This window comes from Dermacentor silvarum, chromosome 1, assembly GCF_013339745.2.
Source record: "Dermacentor silvarum isolate Dsil-2018 chromosome 1, BIME_Dsil_1.4, whole genome shotgun sequence".
NCBI classification, from domain to species: Eukaryota; Metazoa; Arthropoda; class Arachnida; order Ixodida; family Ixodidae; genus Dermacentor; species Dermacentor silvarum.
The window spans coordinates 106,980,990-107,001,786 of record NC_051154.1 but is presented as its reverse complement, the minus strand read 5'-3'; the positions used below and the strand labels follow the sequence as shown (position 1 = coordinate 107,001,786).

The window sequence follows — 20,797 nt, the reverse complement described above, 5'->3', positions numbered from 1 at the left end:
GGGAAACAAGAGCGCCTGCCGCTGTTCAGTCAGCCGGTGACTACGTAGCTGTTCTTTCGATGAGACAAAGGAACGCGCATGGATCGATTTTGCAGTTTTTCCTGTATAGAGTGACGTTTATATAGAAAGAAAGCTAAAAAAATCATCACAATAGCCAAGATGAGCTTTGTAATTGCAGATATCAACATAGCACGTACCCTGTTTAGTTTCAGCAGCAGGGTCCGAAGGCGATTTGTGGAGTGATATCAGTGAGGAAAAGTACGCACTCAACGTTGCCAATTGCGCGTGTCGACACACGATCGTAGTCTCAATAATGTGAACTTGATTCAACTGCATTTTTCACCAATCTTTCCCAATGAATGAAATTCCCAATGAAAGCTTGATTCTTATAATCTGGGGCTTACATATCCACAGCGACTGTTGGTTCGGTTGACATGATTCATGCAGCGCAACTTGAGCCAGCTTCCTCAGAGCAATTGGTCTCAACAACGCGATTACGAAAAAGAGCTGGATAGTTGCATACTTACGTCGTGCCGCTCTCCAAAACAAGGCCGCACGGGACATTCAAGTTGGGATCCCACTGCTCAGGACATGCTACTTCCGTCATGAACCTGCGTGAAATCGGGCCTCCTAACTTTCGGCGTCACGAGCTTTCGTTTAGGCGAAGGGGTCGGTGAAGACTTCTTACCGAAATATGTCTCGGGCGTCGCACTCGTTTATCGGCTGTGCTGGGATGGAGGGTAGGCCCGAGTCTTGCACGCTCAGCCGATGCAGGCCACCTGCCGTATAAAGGCCGATGCCATAGCACGAACTCTCAGTGCTCAGACACCGAGGACCTGTGCTGTGTCTACGATAAAGAACAGAATCCAGCACATAGCGATATCGAGTGACCATCCACCAGCCCCACCTTATCACGAATGCCGTGGATGCCCCGAACAGCTACCTTCTCTAGAGTGGTTCCTTCGTATAAGACAACTGGACAAATCCACGGCATTTGCACTCAATGGCCGCACAAAATGTTGACCTAATAGCAGCCACACTTAAGCCACTACTGCGCACGCGTTTTCTGCTGCTTTGTCTCTGTGTGGCCCGACTGATACCGCATGGCGTGTGTCTCACCGTGCGAGGGGTAACCAGGCGTCAGGGGGTCGCCGAGAAGCCTGGCCACTGTTCCATGTTGCAGGGCATTTTCACCAATCCAAATGGGCTCAGGAAAGCTGATGCTTCGATTCACTGCGGTTGAGACGTCCGTTGAGCTCAGGAAGAAGATTGCTCCAATGGCACCTCGTGCTTGGACGTTCATTATCTGTGCACACGGTGAGTAAATTGACTATGATTTCTTTTTTTCCTAGCGTCTTCGTTTCTTACAGTGAAGTAATGTTTGTAATACTCTTTCTCTTTTCCTCTATACTGCGGGCATCGTGCAAGAGCCGACTGGTGTAGCAATTCGCAAAATATGGTGTGAGCGAGATAATGTACATTGCGCTATATTCATAGCATGAATGACTAAGCAAAAAAAAAGGAAGCCAAAATTGCATTCGACATCAATTTATTTGCCATTAATCGCATATATCGCACCCGAAAAAATTTTGGAGGTACTTATCTTCTTCAAAGCCAATGATACATGGTGTTTTAGTCAATGAAACCGTCTGTAGCGAACCGGTGAGAATGGCTGAGGCTTTTAACAACTACTTTGTCACGGTGTTTTCCTCTAAGAAAGAATATCTGGTCGTAGAAGCTGGGGTAAATGAAGAACGTACTTATAGTGACGTCATTATTTCTAAAGACGGAATCGTAGCATTACTTGTAAATCTAGATGTGAGGAAAAGTTCTGGTCGTGATAAAATACCGAATGCGTTTCTAAAACGTTATTGTGAATGGGTTTCTAATTTTTTAGTAGAAATATTCACTGCTTCCCTCGAAATGGGTGCCTTGCCAGATGACTGGTTAGTTGCCCACGTTGTTCCGATCTTCAAAGCTGGAGACAAGCTAAAATTAACTAATTATCGTCACATCTCGATAACATGCACCGTATGCAAACTACTTGAACATGTAATTAACAAATATCTGGTTCAGTATGCCGAAGACAATTTCTTCTATGCCAAACAACATGGATCCCGAAGGCGCTTGTCAACCGTTACGCAGCTCTTTGAAACAATTAAGTATTTTGCAGATACTATAAAGCAGAAAGAGCAAGTTGACGTAATTGCTCTGGATTTCTCAAAAGCGTTTGATAAAGTCTGCCACGTAAAACTTAGTCAAAAACTGAAAACATACGGTATAAATCACATGATAGTAAAGTAGATTGACGCGTACTTGTGTAACAGACGGCAGTTTGTGGAAATAGCTGATGAGTACTCAGCTTCATTGCATGTCACCTCTGGGGTGCCCCAAGGATCTGTGATAGGACCCGTGCTATTTTTGCTTTACATCAACGATATTGCTAAAGATGTGGACCCACTAATTGAGGTTCGCCTTTTCGCGGACGATTGTCTGTTCTTGTGTCGAGTGAGGAGCGTCCACGACCAATCCCTGCTGAATGATTCCGTAAACGTAATTTCTAATTGGTGTGCAGCGTACGACATGGAAATTAACTTTGATAAATCGGTCTGCATGAGCGTTACAGCGAAAAAAATCCCCATTGCAATTTACTTACAGAATTGAACGTAAGGAAATTCGACGCACAATGAAGATGAAATACCTGGGTGTTACCATCACACATAATTTAAGCTGGAACGAACATGTTGCTAACATTTGTGGATCAGCACAGCGAAAGCTGGGAATGCCTCGGCGGAAATTAAAGCAAACGTCTCCTGACTAAAAGCTGAAGGCTTACACTACGATTGTTCAACCTGCCCTGGAGTACGCGAGTATAGTGTGGGACCCGTATCGACGAACTCTAATAAATCAGATCGAGCGAATCGGTCTTGCTGTGCGCTTTGTTTTTTCTAAATACGAGAGAACTGAATCTGTTACTGCATTGATTGATAAGGCAAACCTTCCAGATCTAGCTTCACGCAGGAAAATAGCCAGGCTAAAATTTTTTATCAATTATACAATGGCATGTTAAACATAAATCCCGGACTCTACTTGCGGCCTCCTGGCAGAGTGTCACCTTGGTCCTGTCACCCATACGTTGTTAGACCTTATGTGCCTGGAGTTGATGTTTACAAACATTCGTTTCTGGTCAGAACTATAGAAGAGTGGAACAAACTTGACTCAGAAATATTTGACGGTATAAATTCGCTTGCGAGTTTTGAAAGAAACCTAGAATCATTATATGATTAAATTCAATGTTTTTTTTTTTTGGCATTGTACTGCACTGTTTCTGCTGATGTTTTGTTTATGCTATTGTATGCTGTTTATACATTCTTGCTTTCAGTTTGCGTTGTGTTGCTTGTATTACGCTGTTTGTATATTCGCTCTTAGTGTTGTGAATTATCCCACCCCGTAACAGCCCGAAAGAGCTCACAGTATTGAAAATAAATAAAAACAAAAAATAAATATATATGCAGAACAGAGCGAAGTGAACACATGAAGAAGGAACACACGCCTTACACGTACACGAGTCATGACGACAAAATTATCAAATTTACCGTACGTCTGAGCAAACATATATGTAAAAGATCGCAGACTAAACATATGTAAACATTGTCATGACTAGGAGCACAACCGCGCGATCAGAAACTCAAGCAATAAGCAAACGTTTGTTTTCGAGATAGGAAAGAAGGGTATAGACTTTATTTTTGGAGTACTTTTTGTAAGGTAAAGATATGAACTTGCCTGCTCACCCTTGGTGATCTTCCCGACTCGGATCAAACATATGCGTCCAGCAACGGTAATGTTGTAAATGCTCAAAAGTTTGAAGTCAGATTTCTCCGCATAGTTGACGTAGACAGCGGAACCCTGTTCGCGGCAAAAAAGAAAAAAGAAAGAAAGAAAAAGAAAAAGAAAAAGCGCAGACGCAAGCTTGTGAAGCCGCTCCAGTTTTTTTTTTTTTTTTTTTGTATGTAATAAGTATTCCTCCAAAAAAGAGAAAAAGTAAAGCGTGTCAATCAAAGTTGACACGAAAGAAGACAAGGTCGACGTACATGGTATATGTACATGAAAACGGCCCTGTCAAGCCGTTTTCACGGCTTTTATCCCATCTTCCAGTGTATTGTCTGGTAAATAAATTTGAATTTGAATATGTATTTATGTGTACTGATATTGAAGGGGGGAGCACAAAAGATGATGTAAGGTGGCAAAATTGCATGGTATTTTCCCATTATTTGCATTATTTTCTGTGTTCCATTGCCAGATCATACATTTTCTACCGACCCTCTATTTCGTTTATTGAGACGTCCGTTGAGCTCAGGAAGAAGATTGCTCCAATGGCACCTCGTGCTTGGGCGTTCATTATCTGTGCACACGGTGAGTAAATTGATTATGTTTTCTTTTTTTCCTTGCGTCTAGTTTCTTCATTTGCTTTTTCCTTTCTTTTTTTCTTTTTTTCATGCGCTTGTACGTCGACGTTGTCTTCTTTAACGTCAATTTTAGTTGACACGCCTCTCTATTTTTTTTAACCAAGAGGCTAGGTAGGCCCATCCCGGAGACAGTGCAGTCTATGGTGCAATGTGGTTAATTTTCGACTATATTCGTGTTTTTACGCCCGTATCGGTAATTTTACCTACTCGGCGACTAATTCTTGCTTCTTGCCTCGTTGAGACCTACATTTTGATACCTTTTGCGAGTAGCTACTACGCTCTGGAGGTGCTAAAAGGCCGTTTATTGACCAAAAAGTCACATAGATACCAATATCCCAAGTACGCTAAACCCGTGTGAAGTCGCCAAAGAAGCCCTTGTCTTCAAATGAAGAAGCACGGGCATTTACAGTCACTGCAACATAGAAGACCAAGTTTGTATCGCCACTGTCTTCCACAAGTTTTCGGTGGCTGCAAAGTTTCGATGGGAACAATGACATGCCTGGTTCTTACGCAGTCCATGGCATGCATGGACTGCGAAATAAGTGTTATTGGTGAAAGTCAGCGCTGTGTCTATGTTCTTTGTGTGCCTCTTCTCTCTCCGTCTTCGTCGGTTCAGGGCTGTAGCCTTCTACTATATATAAAAAAAGAGTTCTGATTCTTTTTGTTTGATTTCATTGTGTAAAACGTTTTCTATTATTTTTTTTTGTTGTTTTCTTGCTAAGAAACAAGCTTTGTTCTCTCGAAAGAAAAAATTCTATACTACAAAACGCTCAAGATGCGGTCTGGCTGTTACCGCTTTTTGTGATTCCACTATTTCATCGCTCTTGATACGATTATTTTATTCCAGTTGAGTCATTTTTTTTATTTATTGCACCACATTGACGTTTGCTTTACGGTCACCGCAGTACGCAAAGATAGATTTTGCCTCAACGGTATTCGCAGCGTTCTTCATGAGCCCCAAATTTATGCATGAAAATTGTTTCGTCGTGGGCTCAGATTGGTTGGTGTGACAGCGTATTTTTCACCTTAATTTTTTTTTTCGTTCCCACGTTAGAATATGCGCATTGAAGTATTCATCTGCTTTTTCACCATCAAATTTTAAGCTTTTTATTGCTGTAAGAACTATTTACGAGAGCCATTTTGTAGCGATTGCAATTAGGACACCGAAGGCGCGCTCGCGGGGCGCCGCCATCGTGCCGTCAGGGTATTGACGCGGAATGCGTAGCCCGTGCATGCAGGGTTGCGTTTAGCTGCAAATGTGTCAAAGCCAAGTCACCATCACGCAGGGTATGAGACCGGGCTAGCTAGTCCTCCAGCGTGTTCCACGCTGTCTTACAAAATGAATCACCTTCGCGCTCCGCTTAATCGGCGCATGCCGTAGGCAGGGAAGCGTTGTATAGCGATGCCTTATATGACTTATTTTAGAATAGTCTTATCTTCCACCGCTCCCGGCCGGCTGATCCCGTTGATAACGCGAGCGGACCGTCGCTCTGACCACTGACAAAGCGCGATAAGCGCGAAAAGGCATTATTACTTTAAAGGCATCGCTACAAAATACCGGCCTTGGCTTCTACAGCTACCATTAGCGTTGTGCACTCACGAATTAGCGTTCATACTGAGAAGTTGTCTGCTTGCTACACCGAGGTGCATGCACTGGTTTGGGCAGAAAGAAAAGTAAACATCGAGCTAAATCTAGTGCTAAACAAAACGCCAAAATATTTAGCAGTTTTCTGTCTTTCTCATCTCGTGCACCACCGAGGTGCGACGCTGCAGTAACGCTAGGCTTCTATAGCCACCCTATATAGTAACGCCGTTACCAACATTCGTCACGCTATTGACACGGCATGTATCTTTCAGAGCTCTGTTCCTGCTGCGTATAGCAACATGTCGCGTCCGCGTTTTGATTAGACAACCTGCGAGGAGCTAGCGCGCAACGCCATAAACCTCATTATATCGCTGTCAATGCTTCGCCTTCTGGCGAAACGGCCACACATTTCACTAGTGTGCATTAGGGTTTATAACATAAAGTGTATACACGAGAATTCTGTACACTGGTGTACAATAAAATGCCTTGCCAGAAATGTTTAACCCGTGTTTTGCTTCTGTCGACATTTTCAGGTTATCTGTGCACGTGCTTTATATATAGGAAAAAGTTGTTCGCAGTGTTTTACTGCCACTGCATGTAGTTTTATTGTTGTGTCTCAGAATACACCGCCGAGACCATGACAGTTGCCTGCGTGCATAGACTAAGTTCCTCCGGCAAGCTTGGGCCGGGCCCGTTCATATTGTTACGTGTGGAAAGGCACACACGAAAGAAGCTATTTACAATATATTTACACTGGAACCAAAACCGCCAGGCCGACACCTTGCTCGAGCCAAAAGCCCAGACACACTTCATCGTCTTTCTCGCGGCGGCTCGTCTCTTTAGCATCTCTAGATGGTATCGTAATACTACCCCCCGGCGGCGAAAGCACCGTCACGGTGCAGTTAAATATCTAAGGCGCTTGGAGAGGTGTAGGGTTTGAGTCGGGCGACGTGGACAATATCACTGGTTGTCCCAGCGGAGGACGTAGTGGGCGTGGCTAGAACGATTTCATATGTGACATCGGTCACTTGGCGGAGCACGCGATATGGGCCTGTGTAACAGGAGAGCAGTTTTTCACAAAGGCCCACTTTACGCGATGGTGACCAAAGCAACACGAGGGTGCCGGGCGCAAAACGCACATCACGGTGACGGAGGTCGTAGCGTTGCTTCTGTTTGTCTTGGGACACTTCCAGACGAGCACGCGCAAGTTGACGAGCATGGTCAGCACGGGCGATAGCATCACGGGCATAATCGCTAGTTGAAGCCGTGGTGAACGGAAGCACAGTGTCTAGTGGTAGCGTCGGTTCTCGGCCATACAAGAGATAAAACGGGGAAAATCCAGCAGTTTCAAGACGGGAAGAGTTGTACGCAAAGGTAACGTAAGGTAGAGCCAGGTCCCTGTCACGGTGGTCGGTTGAAACGTATTTGGATAGCATGTCTGTAAGGGTGCGGTTCAAACGTTCAGTGAGGCCGTTCGTTTGTGGGTGGTAGGAGGTGGTAATTTTGTGCTGTATTGAGCAGGCACGCATGATGTCGTCAATGACTTTGGACTAAAACATACGGCCGCGGTCGGTGAGCATTTGACGCGGAGCACCATGCATCAAAATGATATCGTGTAGGAGGAAGTCCGCAACATCAGTAGCGCAACTGGTCGGAAGAGCGCGTGTTATGGCGTAGCGGGTCGCGTAGTCCGCAGCGACGGCAACCCATTTGTTTCCTGATGTAGATTCCGGAAATGGGCCGAGAAGGTCTAAGCCGACACGATGGAAGGGTTCGGCAGGGATGTCGAGCGGCTGCAGGTAACCAGCGGGGAGCTGGGAAGGCTTCTTGCGTCGTTGGCAAAGCTCACAAGCGGCGACGTAACGCCGTACGGAACGTGCAAGGCCCGGCCAGAAAAAACGGCGACGTACTCGGTCATAGGTTCGAGATACGCCAAGGTGTCCTGCCATTGGAGCGTCGTGAAGCTCTTCTAGAACGGTTGAGCGGAGGTGTTTTGGTACTACAAGTAGTAACTCAGAGCCGTCCGAAGGTTACCGGTGAATGAAGGTTACGACGGTATAGAGTACCGTCGCGGAGGACGAAGAGGCGTAGAGTAGCATCGGCCGGAGCGTGTTCAAAACGGTCGATGAGTGCTCTGATGTAGGCATCACGACGTTGCTCGTCGGCTAAATTAAGGAGCTTGGATACTGAGAAAACGCAAGCAGCAGCACTGTCAATATTAGAGCAGTCAGAGTCGTCAACAGGGTAACGCGACAAGCTGTCAGCGTCTTGGTGCATGCGGCCAGACTTGTACACCACGGAATATGAGAACTCTTGTAGCCTCAAAGCCCATCGACCAAGCCGGCCTGTAGGATCTTTTAGCGATGAGAGCCAGCAGAGGGCATGATGGTCAGTGACTACGCAGAAAGGACGACCGTAAAGGTAAGGCCGGAACTTCGCAACTGCCCAGACTACAGCAAGGCATTCTCTTTCCGTAATGGAATAGTTGCGCTCCGATGGTGATAGGAGGCGGCTTGCGTAAGCAATAACGCGATCCTGGCCACGCTGACGCTGGGCTAAGACGGCACCTACGCCATGACCGCTGGCATCTGTACGCAATTCTGTAGGTGCATCAGGGTCGAAGTGGGCGAGAATGGGTGGTGAGGTGAGAAGAGTGACGAGACGAGAGAAGGCGGTGGCTTCTGAAGTACCCTACGAAAATTGTACGCCTTTCTTCAACAGATTAGTGAGGGGTCTAGCATTTTGTTTACTTCTTTTTGAATTATTTGGCGTTCCGACGCAGAAACTCGATACGGTCGTCGGTGAATAGGCGTAGCATCGCCAGTAGGAATCCGATGCTTGACCGCGAGTGTCTGGCCTAAAGGGCGATCGTCAAAGTCGAAAATATCTCGGTACGACGATAACACTTGGCAAAGGTCTTCAGCCTGCGTAGAGGACAGGTCTGCCGCAACCATTTTCTTTATGTTGGGATCGGCGCTCGAGGCTGGTGCGAGGGGCCCGCCATGTTCGGAAGAACCATCGGCTGATAAAGCTGCCACTTGATGGTCGGCGAGACAATCAACGTTGGCAAGGCAAATACCTGGCGGGAGAATTTGCTTTGCCAATCCAAAGTTAAAGATAGGCATGCGAGTGCAGTTATCAGTAATAGTAAGAATACTGTGCGGCACGGTGACGTCATACTGCAGTGGAATGTCGGGCAGAGGAGTGACGAGGTACTCGCCATCAGGAACAGGTGGGGAAGACATCAGTTCAATATAGGCTAATGACTTTGGTGGCAGGCGAATAAAGCCGGTGGGGCGTAAGCGGCACTGGGGTACATCAGGAGGTTCTGCGAGAAGCGGCAACTCAAGGCGAAGGGTACTGGCAGAGCAGTCAATAAGAGCAGAATGCGCAGAGAGAAAATCGAGGCCGAGAATTAGGTCGTGGGGGCAATGAGCAAGCACGGTGAAGAGGACAGGAGTGTGGCGGCCGGCGATGCTGACACGTGCCGTACACATGCCGACGATACGGACAGTACCTCCATCAGCAACGCGGACGACACGTGCCGACGCTGGGGTGAGGAGCTTTCTGAGTCGTCGTCGGAAGGCAGCACTCATAATAGAAATATGGGCTCCTGTATCGATCAGCGCAGTGACAGGACAGCCGTCAACGTCAACGTCAAGAAGGTTTTGATTCGTAGGCAACGTGAGCAGAGGATTTGAGGGCAGGGTCGACAACGCAGCTTCACCTCCAGAAGCTGCAGCGGTTAGTTTTCCGGCTGGATCCGGGAGGTGATGGGCGGCGAAGAAAAGCGGCGGGGTTGGGGCGAACGAGACTGATGGCGTCGAGGTGAGGGCGAGCGGCTGTAGCGAAGGTTCGGAGATGGGGCGTCAGCGGCAGTGGGTTCGTGGCGGGTAGCATAGGGAACAGTAGGTCGAAAGGTACGGGAATAAGCGTCGGCGTACGTCCGAGTAGGTGGTGGCCATCGGTTGCGGCAGTGACGAGCGACGTGGCCGATGCGACAGCAGTGGAAGCAGATCGGCTTGTCATCAGGGGTACGCCATTCGGACGGGTTGCGGTATGGAGCAGAAAAGGACGGCAGGGGACGAGGAGGGCCGCTAGAGAACTGATGAACGCTGGGTTGAGCCGTTGAACACACGGAGTTTAAACCCATGTGCTCAAATTCCTGCCTGACGACGGCCTGAATCATGGCAATCGTGGTTGCAGGCGGATCGGGAGGCGTCGCGGAGAAGGCAGGCGAACTGGTGGCCTCGAGCTCGCGGCGAACAATACGGGTTACGTCGTCACAGGTGGTCGTCTGACGCAGGCGGCCCTCACATGTCGACGTAGCAGCAGTGTTTGGTAGCCGCGTGATGCGGTGTGTGATACGGCGGCTCTTAGCCTGTTCAAGGCGACGGCATTCTTTTATAATGGCGTCGATAGTCGACACGTTGCCGAAAACAAGCAAATGGAAAGCGTCGTCGGCGATGCCCTTTAGCACATGTGCCACTTTATCTGCTTCAGACATGGTGTCGTCAGTTTTGCGGCATAGAGCCAAAACGTCGAGGATGTAGGAAACGTAGGGCTCCGTAGATGTCTGAACACGAGACGCAAGAGCCTTTCTCGCGGCAACCTTGCGCCCAATGGGGTCGCCGAACAGTTCCCGTAGCTTTTCTTTGAAAATGTCCCAACTGGTTAACTCGTCTTCATGCGTTTGGTGCCACACGCGTGGGGTGCCGCCGAGGTAAAAGATGGCGTTGGCGAGCATAATCGTTGGGTCCCACCTGTTATTAGCACTGGCGTATTCATATAGCTTGATCCATTCGTCAACGTCCTGTCCCTCCAGGCCAGAGAAAACACCGGGGTCGCGATGTTGGGCAACCGTGACGATTGGAGCAGGCGGACGAGTCGAAGCCGTTGCAGATGTGGTCTCGTCACCGGGAGGCATGGTGACAAGCTCGATGTACCGACCACTTCGGAGTTCCGTGGCGAGGACGGGGATCGTAATCCTCCACCAGAATGTTACGTGTGGAAAGACACACACGAAAGAAGCTATTTACAATATATTTACACTGGAACCAAAACCGCCAGGCCGACACCTTGCTCGAGCCAAAAGCCCAGACACACTTCATCGTCTTTCTCGCGGCGGCTCGTCTCTTTAGCATCTCTAGATGGTATCGTAATAATATATATAGGCACCGGGCCGGGCCCGGCTTTATACGGCGAAATTCTGCCCGTGCAGTGCTATAGTGACACGCGTTTGTTGTAAATAGCCAGCGCAGTAAAAGAGGTAGAAGTCGGTGCATGGAGCGAAGACAAAGTGAGAGAGAGAGAGAAGCCGAAAAAGCAACGCCGCTAGCTTTCCGTCTATATTGTTCTTTTATGTGGGTGCTGTCTTTCGTTCCGCTTGTTGAGGTGCGTGCTGCAGAGTTTTTGCCACTGCCTGTCGTCGACGCGCGTGGCGTGCCTGTGCGATAAGTTAATGCGCTCATCATTAGGAGCTGCACAAGCTATATACGTTTACACTGAGTGCACTAATCGGGAAATCGGGAGGTGGTAAAAGGGGTGAAATAGAAAAAAAATGTGGTTAACTTACATTTACGTCGCCAGCAGGAGAGTATGCCAGAAAAGCGGATCGGTTGTTCGAGATACTGGACGGGACGTCGGTACTTGTTGTATTTAAGAGTATCTTTCGTGACTGGTATACCCTCACCTGCGTCAAGGTAAACATTTCCTTTGTTTTGCTCTTTTTCGCTCAAAAGACACACACAGGCTTCCTCGGCCGTCATATGTTGGATACGAGCTCCACATCGGGAGCTGCATACTTTGCAAATAACCATAATAACAAAAAGCAAAACAAAACAAACTCGGTAGCATTTTTTACCGCTTTGCGGCAGACGACTGCGTCCATCTAGGATCGTAACTCTGATAACTGGTTAACGCTCCTGAGATGTCTCAGAAGAACTCCAGCCGTTTATTTTAAATGCCTACATGTGGTTCTGCTAGTATTACCGCAATGCAAAATTCCCTTTAACTAATCTCCCTCGCCTCTCGTAGTAAATTTTTACGATTGTGTTTGTTTCATAAAATCTATTATCACCCTGCCCTACGCAACGCTGCAGTTATTCCTCCTTCAACCGTAAAAACATTTCTTTTTTTTTTGTGAATACTGGCCTTTGGTCCGTGTTCACGAATAAGTTCTTATGCTATATCGACCTTAGCGTTTCACAGAATTCGGTCGACTCATAGTGTAATGCAGATGCACCAGCAGTCAAAACAACACAATAGGTGGCACGAAGATGTCTGTTCGAATGTGTGCTGTCACTTATAATGCCTAGTCGGCAGCCGTATTTAGGTTACGCGCACCTGTACCACCGGATTCACTCTACACTCTGCCGTTCTCATGCCGCACCGACATCTGTATTGCAACGCGGCCCCTGGTCCCGGATAACGTGCGAACAAAACGCTCACTCTCTCGCCCCTCCTTGAGCGGCGAGCGACTAGTGCCTCATCAGATATCCTGACACGTTCAGCGCATGCATGTACCTCGCCGTCGTTTCTCTGTACTGAACGTATTGAAAGCACGCCGCTACTGTCACGTGAAGTCTGTTCAGGGGTGTCTTACTTCTGCAAGGCAGTGAATTTTTACGTTCATGCGTGTGTTATATAGTGTATACAAATGTTAGCGTCTGATACCTATGTCGACAATACAATATATCCTGTGAATAATAAAGCGGAGTTCACCGTTGTCTTAATCAGTACATATTGTCGACGTTTTTATTTTTTTTTGTAAGACACAATATCCTAATTGTTTGACCAAGGGTGGCCGTTCTCAATGGCAAAAAAAAATTAGGTAAGCTGTAAGAGGGATGCAGCCGCAGTGGGGTATGTGAAACGTCTTGTGCGCGCTGCAGAGGGTGTATGGGCGCTAAGGTGCAGAAATGACGCAACCAAATACACAAGTTAAATTTATTCACGCAATATAAACATTACATGCCTAACTTATGTTACAGCTAGTGTGGGTATTACGGTCTCATTCTGCAATCGTGCTCGCTCCCTATTTGTAGGGCCCGTTTGTTTAGCACAGGGTGTTTCGGCACTATAGGGGTATGACCCCTCCTACTGGTGGCGACCCAGACTGCCCTGCGCCGCTGGTGCCCGCCGCACTCGTAGATAACCGGGGCTCCTACGCTTGCCTCAATCTCATGGCCCGCATACTCCAAAGTCGTCTTAGTAGACCAGTTGAGATCGTGTTGGGACCTGGCCACGCGGGACCGTGAGGGAACGAACGGGCTAATCGGCTCGCCGGTGACACTCTTCGCCAGGCTCCCGACTTCCCCGGGCCAGGCTCACATGATTCCCGACCTCCACCCATTTTTCTCCAGCTCTATCGACTTGCCCGCCGCGCGTTGCCGCCTTTACAACTCGGTCTATCTCGCGCACACGGCATCCTTATCCGACAAGCCCAGACGGGCCCTCTTCTTTCTCCCACACGTCTACATCCCCTCCGCGCATTCGCGGAAGAGCCACCTCCGCAATGTCACAGGTCCGGCGGTCATCCCAATGGCTCTCACATACTGTACCCAGAAAAAGGCAGGCTTTCACCCAAGACGACGCCGCCCCCCGCCACTACCCAAGGATGATTTCAAGATTGCGCTGAGGCCACACAAAGGCCTTTCAATCAAAGAACTGTCCAGCCTCCAGCTCGCTGATTCAGTAGTAGCCGCTTGCCAGAACCAGGTGACCGGAACCCAATGTATGCTTCGTTTAAGACCGGGTTCCAACATTGTATTGGTGTCGACGCTGTACCAGCATGTAACAGACCGAGTGCGATGCCTAACTCATCTCCCCATTAACGGCCGTGCTCGCTCCATCAACGCCTATGTGACCACTCCCAATGGAGCTTTCCGAGGTGTTATTCACGGGATCGAGCCCAACACCACTCCAGAATAACTCAAAGCCAACTTGCGAGTCCGAACCCAAAGGATGGAGCTCCTGCAAGCCAGAATGCTTGGCCCTTCGAAGACTGCAGTCATCACCTTCCTGGGCGACTACGTGCCGAAATACGTCTACTATGGAGGAAGTGAGCTTCCTTGCTACCTCTGCACGTTTGCCATCTACACGTTTGACACGTTTGCCATCAAATCGGCAACTGCTCGGACGTGTGCCCCACCCCGAACGTTTCGGTGTACCACACGTGCGGAACGCACAACCCTACAGATGGACACGACTGCAGTCTCAAGTGCGCCGCTTGCGGCGAAGCCCACGCCACCAGTGACAGAGGATGCAAGCGTCGACTCAAGCCATTACCCAAGAGATCTGCCCCGAAACAACAAGAAAGACCCAGCCGTAAAAATCAGGGGAAGCAGATCACCACCCGCGCCGGTGCAGCTCAGAACGAGAGACGTCGGTGGAATCGCGGTCACCCTCCAAATCGAGAGCCTCGTCCAGAGCAAGGACCCCGTCCCGGTCCAAGGCCCTTAAGCCCTCCCGCAGCGAACAAGAAAACAGCAGAACAAGAAAAACCATGCTCCCATGCCCTCCCCGCCGGCAAACCAGGTGAGCTGGGCCAAGTTTGTGCCTCCCACTGCTTCGATAACTTTAAATCCGGAGTATCAAAAATTATGAATGAGAATAGGCAGCTTAAAGATGTCCTTAATGAAGCAAAATGTCAACTAGCAGCAGCGAAGGCTACGCCAAGTAGATGAACCATCACTACCCAAAGTTAACTCCCACCCCGCTCCACTAGTGACCCCCCCCCCCCCCCCCGTTGCAGCCTGGGAGGCCACAGTACAAAGCATGATGCAACAAATGCAGCCGCAAATAATATACCAAATGCAACAGCAAATACAACAATGTTAACAACAGATGAAATTCGAACTCTAGCAGTTCAGAACTTGTGTGAACGACTCCCTAACCAGCATGAAGCGAGGCGCGAAAACTCATCGGCGCTAGCCCTGCCACAAGTCCGATATCGTCGGCCTATCGCCGCACCACAAACACGTCCGACGTTATGAATAACCAGAGTATCGGAGATGGCGACTAATACGGCACTTAATTCTGAACATCTAGAAATATGGCAGGGGAACTGCCGCACGTTTCACAAACGTGCGGCGGCCCTCCAGAGATATGTCCAAATTTCACAATTCCTCCCGACGTAATATGCCTACAAGAAGTAGGAAAACGTCCCTTCAAATCGCTAGGCTATTACACATTATACAATTCGGAGTATCCCCGCGTTGCAACGCTGGTGGCCAAATCCATCACGGCCAAAGAGAATTATTATAAGAAATTAGGTATGAACCATCCATTCGTCAGCGTCCTCTCCAAGAAAAGAGGGAAGGCTCACACCGTCATTCTAAACATCTATAGTCCTTCCAAGAACAAACACGAGGACTTTGCCGAACTCTTCTCGGTAGCAAAATTGGCAGTGGGCACTAAAGACCAACTTGTGGTGGCGGGCGATTTCAACGCACCTGACTCTACATCGGTATACAACAAAGAAACCCCCTAAGGAAACTCGCTCGAATACACAGTGGTGAAACTATAGGCTTTCACTTGGCCACCCACTCAACGGCGCCAACGAGACTGGGTAACAGTGTGAGTAGGGATACTTTCCCGGACTTCATGTTCACCTTTAACATTAGGAAAGGCACGTCGCAGTGACCAATTTATTAAATCTGTAGGCAGTGACAACTTTATCATCAGTACATTAATAGCGTCACCAAAATTACGCACGGTAACGGGTGACGTGATACTGACGGATTGGGTGGATTTTCAACGAATACCGAATGATGTCAATGATTGGGTGACTTTTATCCACGGGAGCGCGCAGAGAATCCCAGGAAGGTCGCTCGCACAGTAGAAACGCCGGCGATCAACCGACACCTTCTGCATCTCTGGAAGAGCAGGCGCAACCTCCTCAAAAGGTGGAAAAGGCAACGCCTTAACCACAAACTTTACAGACGCATAGCGGCCCTCTCCTAGGAGGTCAACGATCGAATACGCTGCACAGCTGGCCACAGACGGTTGGGCACAGTTTTGCAGCTTCCTTAGGGACACCTTGGGCACTGCTCAGACTTGGGCAATCCTCAGAAGCACGCTGGAGCCCAAGTTCAAATCAGCTTTGAGTTGAACGCTGTAAATAATAGCAGACGACTACCCGCGGACACGGACCAAGACTCCAGGGCTCTACGGACCAGTGCACGGACCAGGGCTCTAGTCAAACGCTACATAGGCACTGAGGACGTTCCGCCCAGCAACATTACTCACGGGGGATCTGACAACCTCGAATTCGACGCGCTTATCACCAAAGAGGAAGTTTTCGCCGCGGCCCAGGCGGCTAAAAGAAACTCCGCCTCCGGGCCGGACAAAGTCACAAATTAGATGATCAGAAACCTAAACGATAAAGTCTTGGAACACCTCACTCAGTACCTCAACAAGCAATGTTGGGAGAGAGGTGCTACGTTCCACTGGAAAGGAAGGATTCCAAAATTATAACAATACTTAAACCGGGCAAAACACCCGCTCTAGAAGCCCTAAGACCCATATCTCTAACATCGTCTATGGGCAAGCTTTACGAGCGAGTGATTCAAACCCGATTGCAAAATTTTATCGAAAAGAACATCTTAATCCCAGCCACGCTGGATTTCGGGCCAGGCTATCGACTCAGGATGCCTTCCTCTTTCTCAGGGAGAAGGTCCTTAGCCAAATACCCAAAGGCGGTGAACATTTAATTATCGCTTTCGATTTTAAATGAGCATTCGATAACATCTCACACGAAACAATTCTATCCGAGCTCAACGCAATTGGCTGCGGAGCGAGAATCTTTAACTACACCAAATCCTTCCTCTCCGGGAGAACGGCCACCACAGGGTAAGGGCAGGCCAGATCCGACCCCATACCAATGCCATAGCAAGGACACACCACAGGGAGCCATCATCTCCCCTTTGCTCTTCAACATCGGCATGCGCAAGCTATAGCTCACGCCCTCGAGGAAATCCTGCATCTTGGTTACACTTTGTATGCGGATGACATCACACTCTGGGCTACAAGGGGCTCACTTGCGCAAAAAGAACAAACATTTCAAGAAGCCGTGGAGGCCGTAGCTTGGTTTGTCAGGAAAATGGGACTCAGCTGCCCCCTCGACAGGTCAGAAGTCATTCGCGTCCATGGCAAATGCTACAAGAGCAACGGAGAAATAGTACTCAATGCGGATGTACACGCCATTGCAAGTCACCCAAGCCCGCATTTTAGGTTTCTGGGTGCAGAGCAGTGGCAAGGCCAGCCACATCATCAATACTCTAACAACAGTTAAACAAATCTCAAGAATGATCCACCGCATCACACACCAGAAGAAGGGAATGCGAGAAAAGGACACCTTGAGGCTCGTGCCCTCGTCCTTAGGAGAATAGCGTACGGACTACCGTACCATTCACTCAGCAGGGACGAGGAGATCCAGGACGACGCCTCAACCAGGAGCGCCTATACAAGGCGGCCCTAGGGCTGCCAATAAGCACACCTACCGAAGCACTACTAGCCTTAGCACTACACAACACCTATGGGGAGCTCCAGTCGGCTGTTCTCATCTCCCAAAGAGACCGCCTCAGCAAAACTACGGCTGGCAGTGAAATGCTGTCAAGGATTGTAACCTCACCTCACCCTCAACACCTTGATGACGACTTGAAAGACGCGCCGGCCGAATGTTGAAGACAAATAAAGGTCGCGCCCGTCCCCAAAAACATGCACCACCAATGTCACAACGCCAGACGTTTGGCCAGGGTCCAATGGCTCAGGAAAAAATACGGAGCCAATCCCAAGGTCACTTACGCTGACGTGGCCGCTTACGACAGGCGTCGCCACGTCTTAACCGCCGTCGAAGGAAACTCGCACCTAATAAATTGCGCCTCCGTGCGCACAACCTCAGTCACGCCGGCGGAAGCAACAGCCCTGGCCATACAGGCATATACGAACACAAAGGTGCGCATACGAACACAAAGGTGCACCATCCACAATACTAACGTACGCTCAGGAGGCCTGCCGTCTCTACATGACGGGCAGACTATACTTAGTACAGCACTCAGGCTACTAAGTTCAAAACTCACCCACCACCACAAAAAATAGTCTGGTGCCCGGGACACGCTGGATTAGAGGCCAACGAGGGGGCGGACGCGTTAGCTCGTGAACTTAGCAACCGAGCAGCTCAAATCGTCCCTCTATCGTTGCCCACACCAATATTACCCAGTGAAGTACTGGCCCACCAGCGTTTTACGCATCCAAAATACGCTCCTCCCCACAAGGCCCTAAGTGGGGAGGATGCAACAGATTTACCAAAAATACAGACGGACACGTACCCGCATTTATTAAAATTACATGCCATTCACCCGACATAGTTTCACTCTAGGCCTGTGCCCGCGGTGTGGAGAAAGGCCCACGCTCTACCGCATATCGTGGGCGTGCGTGCAGAAACCCGTAAATCGGAATGCCAATTTAAGCACTCGTCTAACCTCTAGTACGGAGCAGTGCGAGGCACAGCTGGCCAGCTCGGATCGGAGAGTGCAGAAGGCACTCCTAGATCAAGTCCGGCGGTCCCTATGTGGTCCCTATGGAGATGGACACGTTCCACCGTGGTCAAAGGGGTTGGATGTCCCTCTGTCTGAGACCTGAGTCTCCTCACGCCATTTCTGGACCGTATGCGTCGAACGCATACGGGAGGGGGGGGGGGGGATATAGCCAAGCAATAGGGAAATTTCTGCAACAATTTGCACACTTGTAGGCCTCTTAACACCTGATGAGCGCCACTTTGAGTTTGTAAAGTTATACCTACTTGGGTATAGCGGGCTCTCTCAAAAGCGAACATTCTATTTCCTATTCGGATGGATAAACGTGCAGCCGAGCTATACGCCTCTGTGAGCGCTCCGCGCGTGAGGCATGCGTGAGGCTGAATTTAGTTTCATTTGCGTCATGCAGGGAGCGACAACAGCTCCATCTACGCACGCGACACATGCATGATCGAGTAATGGCTTATTTTCCCTACGCAACGATACCAAGGTAAAGCGCATGATATATATTCACGGATTTGAAAGCTTACATGCTTAACTTATGATACAGCTAGGACGGGCATCCTAAGGTCCAATCTAGCAGTAGCGCTCTCTCCCTAATGTAGTGGGCCCGCCAGGGTCAAAGGTGGTGGGCACGCACTGGCATTCCTCTGCATTGCTGCCAAAGTCTCTTCACGCCATTTCTGGACTCTACACGTCGAATGCGGGAGCGCGTAATCGAGCAAGTGTGAAATTTCTGCAAAAAATAGCGCACTTCTACGCCTTATACTAACTCCTTATGAATACCAGTTTTAGTTTGATACATTATACCTACTGTGGCATAGTGAGCTCTCTCAAACGCGACCACTCCTGCTCGGATCGACAAACGTACTACCGAGCCATTGTTCTCTGAACGCCGAGCGAAATACTTAATATAGCTTCGATTGCGTCATCCGTGACGCAACAACGGCGCCATCAGTGCACGCGGCACATGCATGATCGAGTGATGGCTTTCCTCTACACAACGATACCAAAGGAAGGTGCCCCGGTAGTACGTTTGCAAATATATAAGCGATGTTTTCGTTACATGCGGTTTTAGCATGACCCCTTCTGACCGATTTTAATGGCGTGTTATCATGCCTACCATTACAGTTTGTCATGGCAATAGTTTTCCGGTTAGGTAACATGATAATGCTCACCTCGTTCTTTTTTGTGTCGTGGGGACAGCTGCGCAGAATTTGGTATTTCCTGACCTTCAGGACATCCATCTCAAAGCCTTCCCACTGCTTCTTTACAGTTCCGAATGCGTCCACGGGTCCCTTGGCCTTTTCGAAAGCCCTGTAAGCATACGCGAAAAAGCACGTCACCAGGGGATCAAAGCAGGAAGCAGTAAACGAGACACTCGGTATGGTCGCTTGAAAAGGAGTGGTGATATGAAGCAGTCTACTGTGGTCCCTGTACTGATGAGTGGCGGTGCTTACTGTTACAGTGGAAAGGGGGGGGGGGGGGGGGGGGCTTGCTGTTATGGGGCTTGCGGAAGAGAGCTCCCGCACTGCGGCGTACTGCTAGGCCGCTATTTTTGTAGTTTCGCTACAATGAATAGTCGAAAACACGCGGCGTGCTGTGGTATTCATTTGTTGCTGCCGACAAGCTGCGCATTTACGCATTTCGGAATTGCTGCCTCTGTTTTTCTGTATTTGAGACCTTCAGAAGGGTTCCCCAAGTATAATAATCGAAAAGTGCTAATTTGGTATATATGTTCAAATCAAACCGCCGACGAACACGAAGCGCCTGTTTTTCCGACTAGATAAGTTTGCAATTGTTCGAGGCGGCCGCAATATTACACCGGCTGCGATTACGTTCCCGGAAAATTCGCAAAACTTTCCAGTGATGTTTTTTTTTTCTTGATACCGGCCCTGAACAATAATTTCTTTTTAATTATCTGCGCTATTCAATCCGCGGTCACTGCTTGAACCCAACGTAAGAACCACTTCATCATGGCAGCTTTATCAACTGGTACCACGTAGTCGGTTCTTGTGCGACACATTCTACGTTCATAACTGCTGATGCCGACGACCCAACTGAACTTGAACTCCGGGCGATAGGCTGGGCAGTAGACCAGGTCTCAAGCAACACGCATGCAAAACACATCGATATATACACAGACTCCCAATATGCGCTGCATGCTTGCAAGTCTCGCCACACAGCCTCATCAGAAGTTCTATTGG

General features: G+C 48.9%; 1 protein-coding gene and 1 long non-coding RNA gene across 2 annotated transcripts in view; both read right to left on the bottom strand.

The window, feature by feature from the left end:
• Window positions 1–1,307, bottom strand: part of LOC125947380 (glutamate carboxypeptidase 2-like) — a 77,227-nt gene extending 75,920 nt beyond the window's left edge. Inside the window, exons 1-3 of the mRNA XM_049672002.1 lie at window positions 1,120–1,307; window positions 689–779; window positions 528–611 (exon numbers count right to left, since the gene is read on the bottom strand). Coding sequence (XP_049527959.1) covers window positions 528–611; window positions 689–779; window positions 1,120–1,303 — 359 coding nt within the window. The 5' untranslated portion in view covers window positions 1,304–1,307. The remainder of the gene's footprint in view (window positions 1–527; window positions 612–688; window positions 780–1,119) is intronic.
• Window positions 1,308–3,783: 2,476 nt separating this feature from the next.
• Window positions 3,784–19,939, bottom strand: LOC125947363 (uncharacterized). The gene is made up of 3 exons (XR_007468240.1): window positions 19,769–19,939; window positions 11,627–11,743; window positions 3,784–3,906 (listed from the first exon to the last, which is right to left on the bottom strand). It is a non-coding gene; the product is annotated as an uncharacterized LOC125947363 (long non-coding RNA).
• Between the last annotated feature and the right edge of the window lie 858 nt (window positions 19,940–20,797).